We start from the raw sequence: 18,282 nt of genomic DNA, 5'->3' as shown, positions 1-18,282 counted from the left end.
AAGTTGCAAAGGGGAAACGAAAATGAGTAATAGAAAGCCGTTATTATTATTATTAAAATATACATATATTATTATTATTATTATTAGTAGTAGTAGTAGTAGTATTTGTGCTGTATATGTGGTCTTCTTCGCTTAATGATTTATATTATTTCTTATTTTTAAATGATATGTAGGCTACTACTTTTTGTCTGGAAAGAAAGTGAATATGTTATTACTGACATCTGGAATAAAAGATTATAGGACTTTCCTGTTTGTTAATAAGGGGAGAGAAACTAGTATATTCAAAACTTCTAACTCTGAACGTTTGTATGTAAAAATAAAACAAGGCAGATCAATGAAAACCAGATCGTTTACTAATTAATTTAGATTTCTAAAGCTGAAGTTTGAAGATAAAAATACTTTTTATTCGCTAAGTCAAGGTCAACGCTTGAGCAGAAAGAATGGAAATAGAAAATGTGACATTTTCCCACCTTGATCTTAGTTGAATAATATATTATCACAAGCGACAGTTCACACACATTCTGTTTGATATCTCAAGATATAACATGTGCTACAAAGTTTTTTTTATTTGCAACGTAAACGACTGCTTTGTTACCAAGTTAGTTGCCTCTGATAAATTACTTAACCAGCCCTTACTTTAACAGCATTGTGTTATTATATGAAATTACATGGAATGTATTGAATCTGATTATAATTGTTTGAATTGTATTGGAATTAGCTTTACCGACTTTAAATTAACCTGGGATTCTATTATTTTACACGGTGGCCCGTAAATTTGGGATTTTTTATTTATTTTTACGCGTTGCGCGCTGAGGGCCAAGAAGGGTTGGGACCGCTGCTTGTAAGTGTCATCCGCAATTTGGTAAGCTCTCTTTGTAAAATTGTTTGTTAAAAAAAAAAAAAAAAAATTACGTGTGTGGGTGACCTTTTGATGACTTTACCAAACTGGAATCATAATGTTGTCCACCATGGTGGGACGTGGGTTACCCTCCGCCTGAACAGCCACGTCCTGATACACAAAACAAACGCCCTTACCCCGGTGCGTAGAGCGCTTGCGCGAAAGTGTTATTTGAAGGCCGCGGCTAGTTGCAGTGCTAATCTAACGTCCTAAACGTTAGCGGAATTATCACCATAATTAAACTCTGTATAGTGGATTTTATCTTACTGTGCGCCACTTGGGTTTGTGGTATGTATACATTTACATTTGAGTTTTTTAAAACGTATTTTTAGCCGATTAAAAGCCAGTTTTGTATATTAGGTAAGAGCGACTGGGGCTAATGTCAGGTTAGCATTATTTGGTTGTGCCGGGTGTAGGAACGTGCTCAGTGCTAGCTTTAGCCAACTTAGGTGCTTGTTTTTAGTTATCACGCTCAAATTTACTTAGCAGTTTATGAAGCTTTGGACTTCACGACATTAAATTAGTTGATGCCCTCCAGATAAACTTACCTATTTTTAAGTAACGTTCCAATTGAGTCGAGTAAAAATCATTGCCGATTTCTGGTTAAACATTGAGATAATATAGCAGGAAGTGTTTCTTTTTTGTTTCTTTTTGTGTGCCCTAAACGTTAAAACTAATTTACACACAATTATTGTACAATATTGATATATTAATATACAAAGTCTAAATAATCACAATTGATAACATGATTAAAGGTGTTTGTTTGTGCTTATTAGGTCATAACCACATTCAGAATGTCCTTCCCCCCTCATTTAAACCGGCCGTTGTTGCCCCCTCCTGGGATACCTCATCAGTATGCTGGCTTCCCCTCAGGTAATCAGCTACCTTTATGTATGTAACATTGTTTTTTGTGTAATTCTTTTAAAATTAGTTATATACAACAGACTGGTGCTACTGGAAAACGCAAAAAATAATAGTCGACCTCCTCTCCTCTTGTATGGTACAAATAACAAACAAAAAAATGATTATGCCAATTATTTGCATTTTTGCTTAGTTGAATCACAATGGTCACCCCTGATGAAATATTGCTCCTTCACCAACTTATAACTCAATCATGTCTCTTTCTACTTCCAGTTTATAGCAATGTACTTAAACTTGAGTGTCTAAATTCATTTTTCTGTAGGAACACTGGAGTTAAATTGACTTGAAACAGTTCTTCCTTGTTTTCACCAATTTCATGTATTATTAATTTCACATATCAGTTTCATTTCTTTACAGTAGACTAGAGCAAATTACTTCAAATCACAGAAACTACAAGGTTGTTGTGAAGGAACAAAATGATCAGCAGCCAATTTATTTTCTCAATTTATTGGGAAGGTTATCAAATAAACAATAAAAATATCATTTTTACATGCTATGATAACTATGAGACTCTCCACTCAGGCTAATTTAAAATTTTACCTACCTTTAAAGGAATCCTAGGAGGTCAATAAATGTTTTTCCAGTTTTCATTACTTTAAATGATGCAAACACATACACACACAATAATTTAAGAAATAGAACAGTTTTAAAAGGCAATTAAAAAACAGCATTTTGAGTGTAGTCATGAGACTGAGAGTTTTATCACAGAATTAATTGTTTTACTGCCCTTCCTGATAGCAAAAAAACTTGCATACTGGTAGGTGTTGTAGGATTTGCATGTTCTCATGGCTTATCTTAACATATATTTTGTTCTTGCAGCTTTGTTTCTGCTTTATTTATGCATTTCCTCTGTTTTAGGAACTCCAATGATCCCAGTTCACATGGGCATCATGGCGCCGGCCCCTGCAGTTATGGTTCCTTCTGTTCCGGTGGTCAGTAAGCCTCCTGTTCCAAAGAAAGACCTTTCTGCGATGCGAGCCAAGGACGAGGAGAGCAGCGGGCCCACAACCACAGTGTTTGTAGGGAACATATCGGAGAAAGCTTCAGACATGCTGATCAGACAATTGCTGGCGGTAAGACGAAGAAAAGAAATGAAGCATTTAAGATGAGCTCAGTATTTTATTTAATCTTTCCAATAAATGGTAGTATTTATATACATACAATATTTCTTATTTTGTGAACGCATTTTTCCTTTTACAGAAATGTGGTATTGTTTTGAGCTGGAAACGAGTTCAAGGAGCTTCTGGAAAACTTCAAGGTAGTTCAAGCATCATTATATCTTGGAAAACTAATTTTTTTTTTTTGTTGAGTAGCTCAGCCTTATTTTATCGCACTGTATATAACACGCCTTCTGAAAGTGTAAGATACACATGTTTTACAAGTCCAAATTCCAATTCTCCTTTTGGCAACAAAAGGCGTGAATATTTAGTACTCAGATGTCCAAAAGATATTCTAGAAATTTGATTCTAGATAAATATGAAGTCTGGCAAAGATCTGTAGGAACCGTGGGTTAAGCTGTTGCTTGTTGTAGTTTACAACATGTATTCCTGGACACCTGGTTGTCCCAAAACTTTCCCCAAGGAAAGTTTTTCCAAAGGAGTTTTACACCAGAAACGGTAAAATGTAAAAATTTGCTGCAACCAGTTTAGGTTCAGTACAATTAACATTAAAATCTGTAGTTAAAGGCTTTCTTTAAAGAATGTCTTTGTTTCCTGAACAAATTTTCCCCACAGTATAACTAACCTGCCTTTGGTGTTGCTTGTTTCTCCGTTATGATTTTGCTTTCAACTCCTAAACCTCTTGTGTCTGATCAGGCTTTCACGTCTCGTTTCATTAACTTATCTATTGCAGCGTTTGGTTTTTGTGAATACAAAGAGCCGGAGTCCACCTTGCGAGCTCTCCGGCTGCTTCATGACCTGCAGATTGGAGACAAAAACCTGCTGGTGAAGGTGGATGCAAAGACTAAAGCTCAGCTGGATGAGTGGAAGGCCAAGAAGAAGACAGCAAATGGGGTGTGAATTAGTTTTGACATATTAATAGTAATAAAAGCCATTCTTTACTCCAAGAATGTATCATGCACATGGCTTCATATTTAACTTTTAAATGTATGCATACACACTAAAAATAAAATAGTCTGTTATTGTAGTGTCTTAATTGGAGGCGGACTGGATAATAAAGCTTGAATGATTTTGTTTTTTAGCAAAATAAGAATGAAGAAGATGGAGGAGGTGATGATGTGGAGGTTCTTGATGAGGAGACGAAGAAAAGAGATCAGGTAGTGAAAGACGCCATCGATGGATTGATGCGAGAATACGCCGCAGAACTCAACGCGCCTTCGCAGGATGATGACGCTCAGAGACGAAAGAGAAAAAAGGAAAAGAAAGAAGAGGTAAACCCAAACTCTACTCTGTTTGGCATGAATTTTGAAATTAATTAATGAATCAGTTTAGGAATTGAGATTTTGTTTTTTTTCCCCTTCCAATAGGACGACATTAACACCATTGACATCGAGGAGGACAAGCGGGACCTGATTTCCAGAGAGATTAGTAAATTTCGCGACACTCACAAGGTAAAGTGGCTTCATTTATTTTGCAATTGACATTACAGGTTTTGGACAACAGTTTCTCACGTAGTTCACTTCTAGAGTTGGCATATTTTAATTAGAACTGATGTCTGTAACACACATCCACAAATTGGCTCCACCAAACATTTACACCATATGCATTACTGCACATTTAGCTTAGAAAAAAAAATCCTTAGTGAAATTGTGACCTTTTCTAGATCCATTTCTTCATTCATCACACAAAAATGCATGGAGACAATGTAAAGTTACATTAAAGCTAATCTATTCATTAAACCCCACCATTATGATAGTGATCATATGGTGACTAAAGCAAGATGAATCTCAGAGCTTTGGAAAAAGTTGCCAGGATAGGATGTAAGTATCAGCCTTCTTTTCCTTTATACATATACTGGGCGTCCCCCTCTTGAGGACTTGCATCGGGGCAACTGCACACTTCCTTTGTGACCAGGGCTAAAATTGTTTAATTCAGTCTATCATATACGGTAATAAAATGACATATTGGCTACGTAATCATGAATGCATTGGCAGATTCCTGGAAATGTCCAGAGTCAGTGAACCTGTGCAAGTTCTCCATAAATGATGGTCTGTCTTAATGGTGTTCATGTTGAAGCACAAGGACTCAGTAACCACTGCAGTGACTTTTGCTGTAACCTTTATTATGCTCGTGTGAGGTGGGGGCGCCCTCTCCACAGCAGTATGATGATCTGAAGACTGACGAGGTACGTGCTCTATGTGTGTGAGAGTGAGTGTGTGTGTCATGAAATCTCTCCTTTCTCTCACCTACTCATCATATAATCTGTTCTCTTTCCTCACACCAAATAAATGTTAGATTTATGAGCAAAGGATTTAAAGAAGCACATGGTTCTTCATATAAATAAATGAATAAAAGCCAAGCTCTTTAATTACAGGATGATTTTATCAATAGAAGTTAAAGAATAATTTTTTCAACTAAAATGTTTATGTAATAAAAATAAAAACAAAAGACCTGGACATCAGTGTACGTCTTACAGAGGTAAGTAAGAAAAATAGGCTTTTATTATGGAACATGGCATTGTTGAGCCTTTGTGTCCTAAAGAGCAATAACAGTGTCATTAGTTAAAAAAAAAAAAACTCAACACTGCAATAAGTTTTTCATTTTTTCCTGAAAATATTGTTTTAAATATTATTTTACCTCTTCTTTTTGTTCAGTATTTAGTTAGATAAGCGATGTTGTATTTGGAATCATTAGTGGTTGTTCTAGTTTGGTGAAAACAGGCCAGATGGCTAATGTTTTTGCTCAATTAACTATTTATGACCAAACTTTAAGTTTTTAATCATTTCTATGAAGACCAAAGGCAAAATACTATGCGTCTGAGACATAGATGGTGAGCAGTCAATGTTACACAGCTCTGCAGTTCAACAAGTTTTAACTAATGTTTCTAAATAAAAAATGACATGAGTTGAAATTTTATGTAGTCTATCATCTTATGAGTAGGATTAGAGTAACCAGCCAATTTCTATGTGCATCTTTAGTCATAACTTTTATTTTGCTGTTATCTGGCAGGAATGCAAGAATCATTTAGGACTTGATGCATTTTTTAAAGGATTTTGGAGACATGATTGTGTATTGCTGTAGGTATGGGTGTTTGGGAAGCATCAAAACTGGACAGAGACGTCCAGAAAGTCATGGTACTTTGGTAACAAATTGTATATAGAGAATAGACCAGTTTCATGTCTAGATGGAGAGTAGAGCACGGGACGAGTCAATGAAAGATGCAAATTAATGTCAGGATAGTAACGTAATGTACTTTAAAAACAACACCTCTAGATATTAAGGTCACAATTTTGTCACATTTTCTTTTTCAACTTGTATTACACCCAAGGCTTTCTGTTAGTCTGTTTGTTGCAGTTTGTCAGTTTTCTTTCTATAACACAAAGTAAAATAAATGTTTTTCCTGAAGTGCATTCAAAGCCTTGTGTGTAATTCAGCTAAATTATATGGTTGTGTGTGTGTGTGTGTGTGTGTGTGTGACTAGTCAAGAAGAGCAGCTGAAGACTTCTGCAGGGGTAAGACTGCTTCTACAATTTCATATATCTGTGCAGAAATGTAACTAATGTTCATTTGTTGATGTAGAGTTACTCCAAATGCGGTGTTAGCCACTAAATGAAAGGCTATTGTTGATGATTATGTTGATGCTTAAGCAAGACAAAAATCCCATAATGTTTTTCCTTTATATACCGTGTGACCTGCTTTCCTCCCAGGCCTAACTTAAAAGGCTTGTAGGGGCAGCGAAGGCCTGAGTCCATAGTTCAACACCTGTAAGTCACAAACAACTAGTTCAACCAAAGACTGATGCCTGTTTCTTGTTTTTTTGTTTTCCTTTTTTTCCTGAAAGAAGGGATCTTAAGGAAGAAAAAGTATTTTTCATTTGCTGCATTTTGTTGTTATGAATGCCAAAAGTCAAATGTGTTCCACAGATCCCGCTATTTGAGTGGTTTCCAGTTACATTCTTGCTAAAATCTAGTTTTAGCCTTCACCTTTTGAAGCAACAAAGCACACCATATTGCTTTAGATACATGAAGTCTCTCTGTGACTGGGAGTCTTCTGTGCCATCAGATAGGATTGTGGCTTCATAGTTATTAGGGCATGTTCCTTGGAAACCTCTCAAACTCTGGAAACCACTTGATCTGTGTACATATGAAAGCTTACTGCAGATTCCTCTTGGATGTCAAGTGGCAAATCCTGAGCCTGTGTGTGTTTTGCTCTGCAGAAACTCGAAGAGGAGAAAGACAAGCGGGAGAAGGAGCGGCAGGAGTTCGAGCGCGAAAGGAGGGAGCGAGAAAAAGAACGAGAGCGGGAAAGAGAACGGCGGGATCGCGAAAGGGAGAAGGAGCGCGAGAAAGAAAGGAAGAGGGAACGGGAACAGGAGAGGGAGAGAGACCGCGATAAAGAGCGTGACCGCAAGAACAGGGAGATAGAACGAGAGCGAGACTGGGAGAGAAACCGTAGCCGTGACCGGAGCGCCGAGCGCAGCCGATCAAGGTGACGTAAATAGATGTGCACCTGTTGCAGCCAAGAACACATTTGTGAAGTAAAACGTTCTGTATGAACCTTGAATATGTTGAGATTCTTATTTTAAACAGTCTGATATAACTCAGAAAATGGGCCAATTTCAGGAATTCACTGCTAAGCGATTTTAAGTTCCCACAATCTGAAGACCAGATTGTGTTAGTAGTTTTACATTTTCTGCTTGTTTAGAGTGGAGTCATCAAACTAACAAAAACGGTAAAACTGTGTCCTCAGATTGTAGTCTGCATCTAATAGTCTAATTACCTGTGTAAATATGTTTTGTGCCATTTAAAGTACAACTGTGTTGCTGCTTAAACCTGCCTATCACATTATTTAATGGCTTTTATACAGTCTTTTCAGAGATGATGAGCTAACATACTATCAAGTAAACCATTAAGTCAGTGCAGACAATTCATTTTCTGAAGATTTAAACTTTTTTTTAACTTATTACCCATGTTCATCTAAGGGGATATTAAAATCTAATGTATCAAAACCTTTTTTTATAGGGAATTGAGCCGAGACAGAGAGAGGGAGAGAGAAAGAGAGAGGGACAAGAAGCGTGACCAAGAAGATGAAGAGGACGCTTATGAACGTAGGAAGCTGGAACGAAAACTCAGAGATAAGGAGGCGGCATATCAGGAGGTAAAACAATTTAGTAAAAAATAAAGAATGCATGATTAAAGATTGTATATCAAAAGGTGTTCAGTCTGTTAGAATTTAGTTTTCTGATTGTAATTACATCAAGATCTAGTGACCCGCAAAAGGACCACTACAGAAAAGGGTTTTTTTCCCAGTAAAATTGAAATGTCTTTACCTATAATTTTTCTCTAAAATATCAAATTTCTTGTGTCTGTATTTAACCCTAATTGTTTGTTATAGCGTCTGAAAAACTGGGAGCTGAGGGAGCGGAAAAAGGCTCGGGATTATGCCAAGGAGTCGGAAAGAGAAGATGAGCGCAGACGAGAAATGGTGAGAGGAGGGTGAACATGTGCAGAACTCTCCGACTTTGAATGAATTTTTCAGGATTAAAATTCACACTTTTTTCACTTGCAAAGTCAATTAGCACTTGATTGTCCAACAAAGTATTTATGAACTTTGAAAAGCTTCTTTTGTTAGAGGAACTGTCGGTATTACGCGTACGTGGTTCATAGTTTCTACATTTTTTAAAATTAGGTTAAAGAAGGCAAACGACTGAAGGAGTTTCTTGAAGACTACGATGATGACAGAGATGACCCCAAATACTACAGGTGAGCAAGAACACCAGAGCAAAGCTGCAGATGTCTGAATTTAAGATAGATTATACAGAAATGATTGCACAAATATTAATGTTAATGACCTGGAAATTTCCAACTCATAACAAATATAGATGAACCTTTAGCTTGTCACCTAATTATTCTGCACGCTTCCTATTTTCCAACCCTGGTCTAGATAAGTACGGGGGGAGAAAACATGAAATATGTCTATTTTCACCATCCTCTGTTTCTGTTTGTCCTCATCTGTACTTTCCTCAGTTTAAGTCTTTGTCATTTCCTGTTTTTTTCATTCATTCCTTGTCTCTTCTTTCCTTTTATCTACCGTTGTTCCTTCTTACCTCTTTCTTTGTTCTTTTTCTTTCTTTCATCAGTTTCTTCCTTGTCCCACATTTATCCTTAGTGTCCTTCTGTCCTTGCTTCTTCAATTCCTTGTCATTTTTTTGTCTTTCTTGTCCTTATTCACTTTGTTTTTTGTTTTCCTTCCTGTCATCTTTCTGTTCTGACCTTCCTTGCCATTCCTTCCTCACTTTCATCCTTGGATATTCTTCCTTTTGTCATTCCTTCTCTTCTCTCTGTGAAATTAGGTGTCAAATTTAAGGCCCATTTACCAGAAATATCTCTATCTCTCTTTTCATTTCTATTAAAATGGGAGAACATGATTGAAAACAGTTCTTATAACATGAAAAATGTGTAGAAAGTCTGAGCATGCGTGACCCAGATCTACCTCAACCGATCATGCAATACTGCAGCTGTGGTCATTGTTCTGAGAGCTGCTGTTTTTCACCTCAACCACTAGGGGGAGTGCGCTGCAGAAGCGTCTCAGAGACAGAGAGAAGGAGATGGAGGCGGACGAGCGTGACAGGAAGAGGGAGAAGGAGGAGCTGGAGGAGATCAGACAGAGGCTGTTGGACGAGGGACATCCAGACCCGGACGCAGAACTGCGCAGGGTATTGTTGTCTCTTTAACTCAGGTTCACTGTGTTTCTGTGGAGCGGTGGTGAGGAGGCATGCTGTCTGTTGTTGAAGGTCACTTTCTCCTCAGAGTCTCTCTCTGCACATTAGCTTTCATATTCAGCTTTCCTTGTTTATTCTGCCATTGGATACTGCTTTCCTCTTACCTGCTTCTGATTGGTCTAGATGGAAGAAGAGGAGGAGGAGCGTCTGAGACAGCCGCCCATCCTCCAAGAGCCCGAACCCGAGGAGCAGCGTGAACGCCACAGAGGGTCCAGAGATCACAGGGAACGTAGACAAGAGCTGGAAAAGGCCAAACCCAGCGCACGGCCTCGTCCTCATCCTCATCAGTCCGACCAGGAGGTAGAAGAAGGCGAGGAGGAAGATTATGACAATGATGAAGACAACGTTGAAGCAAAACCACAGCTGAAGCCCATGATGCGGCCCATCACATCCGCTCCTTCGGTATCGTCAGCGAGTGGCAATGTGTCTCCCAACACCCCCGGAGAGGAGTCGCCGTGTGGCATCATCATCCCGCACGAAAACTCACCGCCAGACGCTCTGCCACAGGATGAGAACCGGCCCAAGATCGGCCTGAGCCTAAAACTGGGTGAGTGGAAAAGATGTTTCTTTTGCTTTAGAGTAAATAAGCCTCGACTGATGAATGGAAACTAATCAATCAACTATCAAGCACTAAGATCAATCAACTTTAGATTAACTCAATCAATAATTTATATTCCAAGTTCATATAGATGATTTGCTCAAATAAACCTCTAAACAGAAAAAACAAAAAAATGAGATGGTGACAGATTTCCAGATTGTCCCGCAGTAACCAGAACCAGATGTTTTCAGCTGGGGGGACTAAGTGATTAACCTCTGTCCACAGCAGGTGCTACTGGGAGCCCCAGCCAGCATAATGCCGTCAAGAGGAAGAAGCTTCCAGTGGACAGCGTTTTCAACAAGTTCGACGATGAGGAGGCAGATGAACAGCCACGCAAGAGGAAGCTGGTGCCCCTGGATTACGACGACGACAAGAGCCTGGGCGTCGACGGTGCCGGACTGTCCAGCATAAAAGGAGCCAACACAGAGGAGAAACGCAAGCACATCAAGAGTCTGATAGAGAAGATACCGACAGCCAAACCAGAATTGTTCTCCTACTCTCTGGACTGGTCCATGGTCGACACGGTAACAAAGTTTTTCTTCACATTTTTTTTTCTTCTAATGACCAAGATCACCTTTTATTTTACTTTTGTAAATGACATGGTGTGTTCACGTCTTAATCCAGTTTCTGTGTTGTGATCTCGTTTCGCAGACGTTAATGGAGCGACGTGTTCGACCCTGGATCAATAAAAAAATCATCGAGTACATCGGCGAGGAAGAGCCGACATTAGTGGACTTTGTGTGCTCAAAGGTAAAAAAAAAAAGAAAGAAAATGTTTCTGATTTTTGAGAAAAAGTGATACGAAAGAGTTTCTATGAGTGCTTTTCAATGTTTAGAAAGTGCAATGTAGCATTTGAAAAGTTATAGTTGAAATCAGATATTTAAACACAATAAAGACATTTTTCCATCACAATCTAAAGTTAATTCAGACCAAACATCTCTTTGTTTTAGGTAAATTAGAATCACCAAAATTATTTCTATTTGCCAAATCCTAGAAAACCTGGGGAGAAAATTTTTTCAATATTTTTTCTCAGATCAGTCAGCTGTATAGGATGTAAGAAAAACCTTTCAATATATATATATTTTTTTTGTTTACCTCGTCGCTGCTGTAGTCTATTATAAGATATTGACAGTAATGAATACCATCATAAGTTATTTATAATTTTCTTTAGTTTATTTGTATTATTTTAACTACAGAGTCTGGTGCTGGAAATATTTGTGCTGATATTTGTGTCTGCTCTCAGGTGATGGCTCACAGTATGCCCCAAAGTATCTTGGATGATGTTGCCATGGTGAGCAATATTCTGTTCACATTGATACCTTTAATCAAAGTTCACCATTAAAACCAATGTTTTTCCTCTCCTGCTCAGGTACTTGATGAAGAGGCCGAAGTCTTCATTGTGAAAATGTGGCGGTTGCTCATTTATGAAACTGAAGCAAAGAAAATTGGACTGGTGAAATAAGAAACCACTGAATGAAGATACCCCTCCGCCCCCAACACCAAACTGTTAATAGAAGTGTTGTGAAATTGTGTCGTCCAGAACAAACTGCAACATTGACATTAAATGTGTTTGTTTTTTCCTGTAAAACACACTCGGGCTCCGTGCAGGTGCTGACGTCCATGTTGCTTCTGTATATATAGAATCATTTGGCTGTAATGAAAGGCTCCATAGAGTCGAGTCCTACCGGTCTCCATTGGTCCTGTGCTTTTACTTCCACACATACAGTTAAGCTACAATTTTCCAAACATGGTTTTAAGTTGAAGAAAATGGCTTGTTTGCATACCTGGACTTTGATGTATGCGTTCCTCAAAGAGTGCACTTTTCCTTTTTTTTTTTTACAGGGGTGTATTTATTAGGGGATTGACAACTTGAGCCTTTTTCTGTTTTACCACATTCCTGATAATAAGATACGTCTTTGTCAACAAACCACCTCAGCAGAACAGAATTATGGGTGGCAACAATCTCGAGGAGAAAGCACACATCACAACCACTATAAGAAATGGAGCTAAGAACAGGAAAAATGTCTTTTTGGAGTTGTGAAAATTTATTTTTTTGTAATGGTGAACATTTGATTAAAACTTTTTTTTATGCATGTGCAGTTTTCATTTTCACCCAAATTGTTGCCATTAATGTTTACGGTAATTACAGGCTATGTTTAGTTTTAAATGATTTAATTCAAATGTTTCTTTGGGATTGGTCTCCTTGATTAAAGCATTTAGGCAGGTCTAATTAAGACCTAAGATTTTTAAAGACACATTAGCCAATAGGCAATATATTTGCTATTATCCACCAGATGCAAAGAGCTAGCCAGCTAGTAAAGATGAGTTAGCGGAAGCTCGAACACCCTGTTTGGGCTTTTCACTGAACAAGACACACTGAGCAGAAAATTTCCAGAAATTTATTGATGTCATGTGAGCTACACACAGAGCAGATCTTGCTGGTAAAACACCTTGGAACTGGAAGATAATATCACAACTGAATGCGGTCGATACATGAGCTTCTTCTGTCCCTTCGGTCAGTCGCGTTCACTGACCACACGGAGATTTGGAGCCATAGATACTGAAGAGGCAGAGCTCTGAAGCAAAAGGTAAGTGAAGGCCACTGAGCAGCTTCTGTTTATTCAGACTGAAACTATCCTGCTGTTAAACTTGCTTAGCCATCCTTGTGTTCGTGTGGGGTTGAGAAGATCCTTTTCTTTTGCCAATCGAGTAATAAAATGACTTAAATGTTTGCAACCTGAAAGTTGAAACTGACTAGCAGGCCTGTCCACGACTTTTCCTTTGATTCTTCGTCTCTTTAGTCCTCAGTTTTGGCCTCCATCTCTTCAGCGTCGTCATCTCCGTCCACCTCAGCGTTCTCCCTTTCTAACCTCTCCAGCTGCCGGGCGAGCTCAGTCTCATCCGTGTCCGTCACCACCTTGGGCTGTCAGGAACAAAAATAATAACGTCTTATTCAAGTGCACAACATGTAAACCTTTGAACATGTAACGTAACAACATTAAATATGAAGAGAAAGGCAGTCGGGTTCAGGAAGAAATTTGACACAAAGCCTGATTTTTTTTTTCTTTTCCCAAAGGTACTTCAACTATTAATGGGGCAAAACACATTTACTTTGCAGCAATCCTAAAGTTGTGCAGAGCATGTATGTAAAAAACAAATTCAGGCTGCTTAGCCACATCTTTAGAAATGTCCAGATGTTATGGATAATAAAAACCCACATGACTGGAGTTCATAATTTTGTCTTATCAGGGTATCCTTAAATTATAGTTTTACAGGTCCACAAACTTCTAGTATTTTTATTCATTACTTAGTTTAATGGACCAACCCAAAGTAACATGTTATTGGGAAGTTAAAAGAAAGGGATTTTACAAAAATAAAAATCTGGTAAGTGCGGTGTGCATTTATATCCATCCCCCGTTCTGCTGATGCCTCAGGAGGAATCAGAGGTTTATTAGAGAACATGAAGAGCACAGGAGATGAACAAAGTGGAGAAAATCACAGTTGGTTAGTAGATCTTTAATCAGAGAAGCAGCCAAGAGGCCCATGGTAACTAGTCAGGATTGGTTGTTAAGGAGAAGAGTTATGTTCTCGCCTTACTTTATAGAAGTAAGGCGAGAAAAAAAAAAGGCCATAAAAGATCAATTTTTCTAGTTTCCTATAAGCCGGGTAGGGGGACACAGCAAGCATGTGGAACAAGATGATCTGGTCAACTGAACTTTCTGCCCTATATGAAAACCTTTGTTGAGAAAAAATGTTTTTTCAGTGGGAAAAATAATGGAGCTAATTACAGGGCAATCTAAAGAGAAAACCATTTTGAGGCTCCAAAAACTACTTTAACAGAGATTTATCTTCCAGCAGAACAAAAGTCACAACGCTAGAAACAATGAAATGGCTTAGATCCAAGCTATTCATTCGCTAGAATGGCCTAATGTTCTATAGATGCTCTCCATCAAATCTAACTCAAGTTGAGCTTCATTCGCAACAAGAATGTATAATTTAGTCTCACTGTGTTTACATTGGGTACAGAGATCCACTAAAAGACTTGGTGGATGTCTCAACCAAGTGATTTTTGATTTCCTACAATCGGCTGTTTTGATGACGTTTCTTTACAGGGGTGGATTATCTGCTTTAGAGAAAAATCAAAGGTAGCATTTTCCCTCCAAACTGCAGTAACTTAAAGAGAACATTGTGGAAACTTTGATAAAATATTTGGTTCCGAAAGGCAGTGGGAATTCCTCACCTCCATCTGGATGTTAAAGACGCCTCTCTTCTCTTCTATCTTCTCCTTGATAGCAGCCATGGCCTGGTTGAGGACAGACAGGCCTTCTGTCCGCTCCAGGGTGGTCGTGGTCATCACGTATCGAGGGGGGGCGATCAGGTTGATCTAAAACAAAAGAAACCACAGTTAGCTACGGTGGCAATAATTGAACATTAATAATAGAAAAGACGGCGGAGGTATCACCTTGATGGGCATGACCTCTGTGGAGCAGGCGAGTCCGGCCCTCAGAGCTTCTTTCACTGCATCAATGCCCTCATAGCCATAGCATGCAACTTCAATATCTGCAGAGGAAAATAAACTACTCATCCGTTCTTCTGCGTCCTGCGCGATTCATCCGAGAATTAACAAACCTGCTCTGATTTTGACAGCCTGTGGCGTTAGCCGCCTGTTGATGTTATCGATCAGCACGCCGCGCTCCTCCTCCGTTAAATCCAAACCGTCCAGGATGGTGGGATCTCTGTTAAAGTGGAGCATTTGCTGTAAAAACCAACAGGAAGCTGATTGAATTCAGACTCTGGGTGGAATCTTGCGTGGGACTCACGACACGGCCTGTTTGAAGACGTCGTAAGCGCCGTATCCTGGACGCTTGTATTTCTCGTCGAAGACCCAGGCGGTGCGCTGGTACAAGCTTTCTAGCTGCTCGTCCTTGGTGTACTCCAGAACCTCCGCCACGTGCCGCAGGATGCTGTAAACCTGCAGGAATCGGCGCAGTGCAAACGTCAGCTGACTCCCTAATCCTCCTCGCACCAGTAAAGAAATAATTTAAAGCAGGAAAACGAGGATAAATTATACAACTCACAGTTTTAGATTTGGTAAATTTATCTTCACACTTGATGGCCTCCTCTGGTGAAACTCTTCTTTTTGATAAGTCGATGTATCCTGGACAGGAAACGTTGACAAAAGCGCAGGGTCACTCTTACAGAGAAACTTTTGTCCTTCATTTTCATAGAGCAAATCTGCTAAATTTTGAAGTGATTTATTAGTGTGCATAAACTGTAGAAACCAGTAGCAATATTTAAAAAGTAAATACATAAACAACATTCAGTTTAGTGAAGCCAGAACTGGAGTTTTACATTTCCTGTTCTCTACTTCCTGTCAACAGACCAACAGCAAGATGTGAATGGATGACTGATCTAAGCCAACATAAATTTCAACCTGCAGGCTTATAGGCAAACAACCAAAAAAACACAAAACAAAGATGAATGCTAAAATAGAAATAAAAACCTCCCAAAAATCTGGGAATGATTCCATTAGACAGGAAAGGAAAGCAGAGTGTGGATGGTTAACAAAATTAACATTTATCATCGTTTAAAAAAACAACTGAAAGTCCAGGATTAGATATGTTTTATTCACATTGGAGGCCATTACCTGCTGATTTTATTGAATAAAAGACAAAAGCAGCTTAAAACAAAAGTCTAGCACTGATTATACACTACATAAACAACTAAGTAGTTTATTTTGAGTATTTGAACAATGCTCAAAATAAGATGAGTTAATTATAGGATCAACTTAAATATTATTTTGAGTCATAATAGCAAATATTTGGCAGGGCTGTTATACTACTGCGATGCTAATCAGCCAACCATAAAAATAAGAGGCAATGTCATGTTGTACAACAAATATAAAAAGGATTTCATAAATTTTTTCTGCTACGTTACTTAAAACTGCCACAGTTGGAAAATCACCATCGAAGTAAACTTATCTCTCAGACTTGCTTGCATTTCAGAGCTAAACACACTGACAAAACTATTTAACTGATCAAAGATTGGCTGAAAGGCAACATCGAATTATTAAAATAAAATATATGTTGACAAATAAATACATTTGGACAAAACGTCTTTGAAGTACAGTAACCAAAATGCTCTGAAGAAGATTCAGATGTGGAACAAGAGATTAATATGATTAATTAAATGGTCAGTTGATGATGTCAAAGGTCAGTACGATTAGCGTCCATGTGATTATTTGTGCATTTAAAATGCTCTTAATTTTCATTTCTCTCCGCCCGTCCGCGCTCACCTTTCTCTTTGTCGACTCGGATGACGACGACGCACTCATTGCGGCCGATGCGGATGAGCTTGTTGATGGAGCGGATACGTCGCCGCGACAACTCGCTCAGGAGGATCATGCCCTCGATGTTGTTGTACTCCAGGAGGCTGACATAGGCCCCCATCTCGGCGATTGACCGCACGTTCACCATGACGACGTCCTCCACCTCTGGGAACCGGTGCTGGTAAAACCTACAGCTTAGACCCGGCATCGCTGCGAGGAAAGAAACGGAAGAAATGTTCACAATTAGGTTGCTACAGCAAAAAAAAAAAAAAAAAAACAGCAGAAAGTTTATCTGAATGGATGCACAAAGCAGTTAAAGGCGGCAGTAATTCTTATCTGAGCTGAACAGTTGCTTAAAAACAGGAAAAGACAACTTAGGCTCCATCTTCTTGATATGTAATACTTAACTTTGTGTCAAAACACTTGTTTCCTTTAAATCCACCTCAGGAAACTGTTATGATCCCCTTAAGGCCTCAAGGTAACGTCTGAGATCTACAAGCAGGTATGGGGATTAAATTAGCTTAAAGATATAATTACACTTGTGCAGGCATCTTGCTGATTTCAGCATCCAGTTTAAACCGTTTAGAGGTTTCTTGGTTGCGCCACCAGACTGTTAGTGGAGACATCTTTGGAACAGAACACACTTTTATTCATTGGCTTAAAATTCTAGTTTAGTACTACAATTTACCATTTACCTTTAATTGGGTTACCTGGACATAAGTAAGTTAAGTTACTGACTTAATTACTGCTTCAATTGTGCTACAAAAATAAGTGGCGAGAACCAGCAACCAATACCTTACAGAAAGATGTTTTTGAGCTGTAAATATGAGACGTTTACAGCTAGTGTGATGCAGCAAAAAGCCACATATTAGTAGATTTGCATTAAGCAGCAAAAAGAAGTGTGTGTTTGTCCCTACAATTAGAAATACTATAAAATATCCACCAAAATCCATGGGGGGCGTATGGAGGAAGTATGGAACCAGTATTTGTGGCTACAGAAGACAGTCATCTCTGCAATCTAACATAGACAAAAATGATCCCCGTCTTTACATGTGATGCATTCACATGTAAAGACGGTTATCGGAATAATTGCCTACTTTGACGCTCAGGCTCAAATATTTTATTTTATACGCAGTTTTGTGTTTGAATGGGATGATGCAACGCTGGCAAATCGTTGAAAGTAACTGACATGAACATTTACTGGGACGAAAAAAAAAAAAGCATTTCAAAATGATTGTATCAATTCCGGGGAGAGTTCACTCAAGCAGATTTTGTGATTAAATCTGTAGCGCCAAAGCGAAAAGGACACTGGTGGCTTACTAAAGTGGGGGAAAAAAGGCTACTTTAACATCTGTTAGCTGCGATGCTAACAACCCGGTTCCCAAATCACATGCGCCTCTTGCCCGGGCTAGCTGTTAGCAGCACACGTCTCCGAACGGCTCCGAACATCTTAGCCATCAATAGAAACTCACCGGTGTCATGTGGTTACACGACGATAAACTGGGAATTTCTGCGCTGGACGCGTTCAAATGTGTCGTTGAAGACGCTTTCTTGTGTTTTTAAGATGACAAATCGGGCCCGCTAGCTCACGTTCATGGATGTGCTTAGCTTCTTGCGACCCGGAAAGGATTCGTGGAG

The 18,282-nt window shown here is 38.9% G+C and overlaps 2 protein-coding genes across 4 annotated transcripts; one reads left to right on the top strand and one right to left on the bottom strand.

Annotated features, from left to right (window-relative positions):
- The first annotated feature begins 1,036 nt into the window (after positions 1–1,036).
- Positions 1,037–12,409, top strand: rbm25b (RNA binding motif protein 25b). Of its 2 annotated transcripts, none has more exons than XM_028039930.1 (17): positions 1,037–1,186; positions 1,675–1,771; positions 2,678–2,892; positions 3,020–3,077; positions 3,671–3,831; positions 4,020–4,208; positions 4,305–4,388; positions 7,154–7,425; positions 7,959–8,094; positions 8,332–8,421; positions 8,626–8,699; positions 9,502–9,652; positions 9,842–10,265; positions 10,545–10,840; positions 10,968–11,066; positions 11,560–11,607; positions 11,686–12,409. In XM_028039930.1, exons 2-17 carry the CDS (start codon positions 1,693–1,695, stop codon positions 11,776–11,778), a joined length of 2,469 nt encoding a protein of 822 aa, XP_027895731.1. In that variant the 5' UTR covers positions 1,037–1,186; positions 1,675–1,692; the 3' UTR covers positions 11,779–12,409. The 2 variants fall into 2 exon arrangements, with proteins under 2 accessions (XP_027895731.1, XP_027895730.1); XM_028039929.1 differs by having other exon boundaries at positions 10,542–10,840.
- Positions 12,410–12,693: 284 nt separating this feature from the next.
- On the bottom strand, positions 12,694–18,277 carry eif2s1b (eukaryotic translation initiation factor 2, subunit 1 alpha b). Of its 2 annotated transcripts, XM_028039934.1 has the most exons (9): positions 18,117–18,275; positions 17,052–17,136; positions 16,612–16,854; positions 15,395–15,474; positions 15,137–15,288; positions 14,946–15,052; positions 14,779–14,876; positions 14,557–14,700; positions 12,694–13,239 (listed from the first exon to the last, which is right to left on the bottom strand). In XM_028039934.1, the coding sequence occupies exons 3-9, from the start codon at positions 16,850–16,852 to the stop codon at positions 13,114–13,116; spliced, it is 948 nt and encodes a 315-aa protein (XP_027895735.1). In that variant the 5' UTR covers positions 16,853–16,854; positions 17,052–17,136; positions 18,117–18,275; the 3' UTR covers positions 12,694–13,113. The 2 variants fall into 2 exon arrangements, with proteins under 2 accessions (XP_027895735.1, XP_027895734.1); XM_028039933.1 differs by lacking the exon at positions 17,052–17,136 and having other exon boundaries at positions 18,117–18,277.
- Positions 18,278–18,282: the final 5 nt, after the last annotated feature.

This window comes from Xiphophorus couchianus, chromosome 15, assembly GCF_001444195.1.
Source record: "Xiphophorus couchianus chromosome 15, X_couchianus-1.0, whole genome shotgun sequence".
NCBI lineage: Eukaryota > Metazoa > Chordata > Actinopteri > Cyprinodontiformes > Poeciliidae > Xiphophorus > Xiphophorus couchianus.
The sequence above is the reverse complement of the archived record's forward strand: the minus strand, read 5'-3'. Positions and strand labels throughout refer to the sequence as shown.